Below are 6,544 nucleotides of genomic sequence, written 5' to 3' on the forward strand. Positions count from 1 at the left end.
AGCATATATTTCAGAAGCTGAGATTTCCTTGACTTTTCATGCATTCATAGTCAAACCACTTTTGTTTGAACTTTAAGATTCCATTAAGTGCCATAAATGTAACGCACAAGTTGGTTTGATAGTAATTCAGTTGAATCATAGTTAACATCTACCGTTGATAGTTGGTGTTCTAAGTTTTGTTTGTATTTTTCCACATCCTCCTGCTTCCATTTCAATCTAGTGATAATTTTCAGAATTTTTTCTGGATTGGATTTTTGTCCGGTCCAAACGACGGTAATGGGCATGTGGTCAGAAAAGTTTTGGTGCTGTACCTCGAATTTAGAAATTAACTTGACCCAATTGTTATTTGCCGCGCAGTAGTCAATGACAGAGTTGCCCTGTCCACCATTATAAGTAAATTTACCATCGTTATCACCTTTCGTGCATCCATTTAACACCAAGCAATCATACAACTGAAGCATTTTCAGGAACTGTGTTCCATTTTGTTTGCGAATATTGTCTTTTGATGATCTGTTATCAAGATTTAGTAAGGAGTTGTTAATACTTGGAGACGTGGTGATTTGTAGATTGCTGATTCTCGCATTAAAAGCTCCAAATAATAGAACGCTTTTTCCTGCAAGGTGCTGCATAATGGTGTTCAAACGTTCGTGATCTTCATTCCAATGATTGCAGTTTATATAGAACGGGATAATGTACATATTATTTTTATTTAAAAGTTTCACAATCGTAACTCCTTCATGTTCCTAAAAGCTGTAGTTTCTTAATAAGGTAGTTTTGATCCCAAAGACACTGCCTCCACTTGCTCGTCCTTCAATATTAACTTTTATTGCAGCTTCCCAAACTAACTTAAATCCACTAAAATATTTTGTAAATTTGCTAAGGTTTTCTGTAGTTACATGTGTTTCAAACAGAAAGAATAAATCAAAGTTTTTAACATAATTAAAAAAATCTACGAAAAAGAGTTTATTATTTAAACCCGACACATTATACGACAAAATACTACAATTATTAAGAGTCAGTGAGCTGACGCATCACAATTTCATATTCCTTTATTTAAAAGCAAAATGGTAAGCAACAAAAAGCAGTTAACACCTCCAGGAAGGCTTGTTTGCAATGACGTTTCATCCGCCGATGTAAGAATTAAAGAAAAGTATCTTATTACAGGTTAACTTCATCATTACTATCCCTTCAAAAAACAGTTCCTTCGAATCATAATTCTTTAAATTTTGTTTTGCCTTTGAAAATCCTAAACTATATTTTTTTTGTTTGCGTGCGAAAACATACCTAGAGCAACCGAATTAAACATCGTCAATAAAAAGTAATTTTAAAAATAAAATGCATACAAATCGATGAAGAGAATGAAGAAAACGTAGGTTCCTTTCATTATTATTTTTCTAAATTAAAAAGTATTTGAGACGTAATAACCAAGAATTTTTGGTTGATTAAAATTGACTTGTATCTACTTTTTTGATATCCCCAATACCAAGTATGTCAACAAACCATTCACAATTATGATAAAATTCACAGTTCATAACCAAAGTTGATAGTTGTTTGCCATAATACCAATGCATCAAAAATATTTGTATGTATCAAGTATCAAGTTGATAGCTATAATAGGGCTAATAAACTACATATTTTACGAGTATAAGGTTCTGTAAGGCGTGTGATCGATTTATTTTCTTTTTTGTGTAGCAAGAAGCAAGTCCTTCACCCAAACAAAATCTTTTTTTTTCGTTCTTTCCGTACAAAATGTCATCAAAGCACTTTTGGCTAATCGATCAGAAAGTGCTAAAATTTTTAAATGTAGCGTGTTTTTCACCAACTTTTCACCAAAAATATACTAAATTGTAGAATATTTTATAGACCGAGTAGAAATTTGGAGAAAAACAGAATTATCATTGAAAATATTCAGGTCCTCAAAGTATTTTAATTAAAGGCCAGCATCAACATCAAAAACATTCCAAAAAACGTTTTTGAACAGCGGAAACGTGAACTTGCCAATTTCGAAATAAAACAACTTTTATATAAATTTTTAATTTATAAATGTATTAACGTTTTAATAAAATATACATACTAACAAGCTATAGAATTCGTATTTGAAATCAATTTTGTTAAAGATTAAAAATAAAATCTATTTTCTAATTTATAATTAATATTTACATGTCAAACTGCACTGAAAAAAAGTCCATAAATTATTATTATAACAGTATTAATTTTTTTTCGTTTTGTTTTTGTAATCTTACATAGAAGACTTAGTTGAGCATTTTGTATGGCAACATTCAAAGGATTGGATAAAAAGAAAAACCTAATTCTAATTCTGATAACTGTGAGCGTTCCAAGGATGGTGATGATGATGGTGCATGGAAACTGGATAATTCGGTACTGTCGATGAGGGCGCTGGCATCATACTGTTGCTGATGAATTCGGGGTAAGATGGATAAGAATCGCTTTTCATGGGGTAGCTGGTGGTGGATTGGCTCATCGCTTGCAGTGGATCGTATTGCATGTGTGATAGGCTGTGAGTGTAGGGTGTTGAAGAACCTTCGGCCATGTTCATTGTGGGAAAATAGCTGGAAGTATTGGACTGCTGGCTTTGTAAACTGGATTCTGTAGATTGCTGATGGTGTTGCGGAAATAGGGAAGAACTCTGGTAAAAGCTCTGGTAGGGGTTATAGCCGGAGGGAACTTCTGGTGAGGAGGTAGTTGTAGTTGGTTCAACTTTTAACGTCGGTTGCTGTAGCGAAGTTGTAGCGGCTGGCGTTGGCTTAACATCTGCAGCAGTGGACGTTTCCTCTTCGGTCTTTTTTACGGGAACCTTGTCTTCGGCAGCTACTGTCTTCTTGCTTTTTTTGTCCTTGAAATGGGTTTTTTTATGTTTGCTGAGATGATCACTGCGAGAAAACTTTTTCGAACAAATTGGACAACTGTACGGACGATAGTTTGTGTGAGTACGTCCATGTCGTTGAAGTTCATCTGATCGCGAGAATCGTTTGCCACAAGTTAAACATAAAAATGGACGCTCACCAGTGTGCCAACGCAAATGTGTCTTCAAGTGACTGGCCTTTCCATAAAGACGCTCACATCCCGGAATATGGCAAATGTGTTGTTTGCGTCCTCGTTCATCAGGTCCGACGATTGGTGGAAGACCGGACATTTCGTTTGTACAATTGGGACATGTGCATCGAACACTTCTTCGTTGTAATTGAGTTTGGAAAGCGATGTCGTCGAATGCATTACCAAATCCATATGAGTTTGAGGTCCAGGCTTGATGTGGAAACCAAGGCGCTCCTGCTGGCATGCTCATATTTCCATAGTAGTCAGGTGTTGCATATTGTGCGTATGGAAATTGGCTTCTAGAATGAAACAAAACAAATAAAAGAAAATTTATTAATAAAAAATATAACAAAAGTTTATTATAAAATTCCTTAAAGAAAACTGTTCATATTTTGTTTATTTTTGTGCCACATTTTTATTTGATCCTTACCTTGTATATGCATTCCAAGTGTAACTGCTGCCCAAGTCCACATTTTGAGTTGGAGGACTTGAAGAAAAAGATGTCGGCGATGGAAAAGCGCTCGGTGAAACGCTTGCAGAAAGACTCGAGTTCGGTGAAACTGAACCCGTCGATGACGTTTGCGGAGGATATTGAGGTTGTAGTAAAGTTTGAACTTTAGCTACAGATCCATTATTGGGTTTGTGCATTATTCCTTTAGGTGCCATTAGTGAACCTGTAGAAATTGCTGATACAGGATGAACGTACATATTTGCCGATACATGCGCTGGAACGACTTGTGGTTTCAACTGTAAATACAGAACAAAAATATTATAGATTAGAAATAGGTGAATACAAAAGATTATTTACGCTAATTAGCTAAAGCCACTTATGGTGAACTATTTTTAAAATAAAAATCGTACTCCAGGTACCCGATAAACATCAGCATAGGTTTACAAATTATGGGAAACGACATTTTTGCATTTAGGGAATTCGTCAACGGAATAGGCGTTTAAAATTCAAAAGCCGATTAAGCAAACAAATATGTTTTATACCTAACTACACGCATTTGCCCTTTTGTGTTATTTTCATTTTTCTGAGAAATGAGATAGAGGTCAGTTTTAAAAGCCTATGCATGTTTAGTTTATGTTCATATATCCTACTTTCTGCTTATTTGTACATGTTTCAATATCATTGCAAGGTAGGTATATACTTTAAGGAAAAAATATCCAAAAAGGTTGTATATTTTCCTGCCAAAAAATCAAAATTTTCAAATCAAAGTTTTCACAACAAAAAAAATATGTGAAAATATTGTTAATATGTATCATTAACAAAAACTAAAATATTTGAAGAACTACATTTAAATGTCTTTTGGAAAACGTTCATACCTTCCTAAATATTATTTTCTGGTCCATAAGGACAAAATAACTTAGGATTCAGTTCTGAAAATCCAAATTGATAAAATTTATCAAAAATTACTTTAAAAAATATTTCGAATTCAAATAGTTAATATTTATAACAAAAAAAATTGTATTTATTTTCTTAAAGACTGAATGGCCTAGGAGTATATTTCAAATACGACGGCTTTTAGATATAACACCTTTTTTGTAATAATTTAAAATTCTGTATTCCTATTCTTGGTTGGTAAAGATTCTTATGAACGTGTAAATCCTTTAAAACATACACACAATTTAAGAACAGTTTTTTAAAATTGTTTTCTAAAATCTTATAAATTGCTTTAAAATGCATTTAAATTTAAAAAGAAAAACAAACAACTGTTTTTTAAAATCATTTTCTAAAATTTTATAAAATATCTTTAAAATAAAAATGAAAAACAAGAAAGTTTTCAAAATCGTTTTCTAAAATCTTATAAATTGCTTTTAAACGCCTTTTAATTTAATTTTACGATTATTTGGTGTGAAACAAATCTTTCAATCATATTAGTCACAAGAATTTTAAATATAATGTTAATAATCAAAATTAAGGAGTTTAAACTTTGTATTAATAAAACTTACATCATCCTCAGATAAATTATTCCTTTCATTGGAACCCGGAAACTTTGTTGCCGCATAGGGATTTACATAGTTGCAAGTTGCGTCAATCATTTTAACAGTTTATTTTGTATTTAATTTTAAGTTTAGTCGATGATATTTTTTAAAAAATTGTTTAAATTGTTTTTTTTTTAAATAAAATTCACATAAATTGTTCACACTGCCATAAAATATTATGAAATCACATTAATCAAAGGATAACAATAACAACACAACATTTATTTTTTAAAACCGAAAACAAAAAAAAGGAAAATCCAAATTGCGTATTTTATTCGCACTCTTTATTTGCACATGCAGTAGGTATGTAATTTAGTATTTTACATGTGCAGGACGGTAAGCCAAGTTTAAAGTAGTGAACTTGTTTTTATTTTGTTTGTTGTTCTTCTTTTTTTGGATAACTTATACGTTATACTTGATGCACAGTGCTAAGGTAAAACGTTTAACTTCCGATAATTACAGTTCAAAAAGGAAGAGCACGAAATGCAATAATTGTTCTCGTTCGCGTCGGATCTTGGAGGAGAATGAATGTAGAATGTAGGAAGGTAGTGCACTCAAAGTGCCACTATAGTATCTCTGTAGGCGAGAGATGGATAAGAAAAATCGTACTTCACGGATCCAACTTAAACCAAACTATACTCGTAGTTCAAGAGATAAAGAATTAAACCACATAAGAAATATGAAACAAGATGAAATGAAGATGAAGACGAGTGATGTGAAGATGCGATGCGATGGTGCAAAAGACACACGTTTCGATATTCGGTCGGCCGTTCGTCCGTGTCCACTCTCTCTTGGTTTTTAGGAAGCAAAATTTATAATTATTGGTCTGAGTTGCTGCTGCTGCTCTCCCAAACAACCACCGGTAATTATCGTTTTCGACTGAGGCTCTTACATCTGTACACGGTGCACATAACACATAAGTTGTGCGGAAGAGAGTGAATTTGAAGAACATTAGGTGAGGTTGTATAGAAAGAAAGATGGGTAGGGGAACAAGGAGGAGAAAAACTATACTACTTTCTCTTTTCATCGCTTGGTTCTTTGATACAAGAATAAACAGAGACCACACTATTCTTCTTCTCATCGTTTCTCTCTGTTTTGGTATTTTACTACAATCCCTCAGCCTCTGCCTCAGTCTCAGCGACCGCCTGAGCTCCAGAAGCAGAGCAGGTATCGGAATTCGGAATGCCTTTGCCTTTGCTTTGCTTTGCCTTGCCTTGATATTTGCCCAAAGCAAACAAAAGGTTAAAGAGGAAAAAAATCAAAAGATACATGGAAAACAGTACAATAAGGCACAGTTTGTGTGCGTTTCTTTTTATCACACGCAATATTGTGTATCGTTAACCTTCTCGCTCTTAGTGGTCCATTTTGGATGCTGTGCTGGCTGAAGGCTGATGCTGATGTTTGCAGCTGAGTGAGAGCAAGATTTATCGAAATTTGAATCTGTGTTTCGTTTGCCTGGCATTTGCCTTTGCCAGGAGCGAAGTGGGCAAATAACATTCATTAG

The 6,544-nt window shown here is 33.6% G+C and overlaps 1 protein-coding gene across 1 annotated transcript; it reads right to left on the minus strand.

The window, feature by feature from the left end:
- Nucleotides 1-2,040: 2,040 nt before the first annotated feature.
- On the minus strand, nucleotides 2,041-5,928 carry LOC129948479 (transcription factor btd). Its single transcript, XM_056059491.1, has 3 exons — nucleotides 5,008-5,928; nucleotides 3,485-3,801; nucleotides 2,041-3,353 (listed from the first exon to the last, which is right to left on the minus strand). Exons 1-3 carry the CDS (start codon nucleotides 5,095-5,097, stop codon nucleotides 2,312-2,314), a joined length of 1,449 nt encoding a protein of 482 aa, XP_055915466.1. The 5' UTR covers nucleotides 5,098-5,928; the 3' UTR covers nucleotides 2,041-2,311.
- Nucleotides 5,929-6,544: the final 616 nt, after the last annotated feature.

This window comes from Eupeodes corollae, chromosome 2 (assembly GCF_945859685.1).
Source record: "Eupeodes corollae chromosome 2, idEupCoro1.1, whole genome shotgun sequence".
NCBI lineage: Eukaryota > Metazoa > Arthropoda > Insecta > Diptera > Syrphidae > Eupeodes > Eupeodes corollae.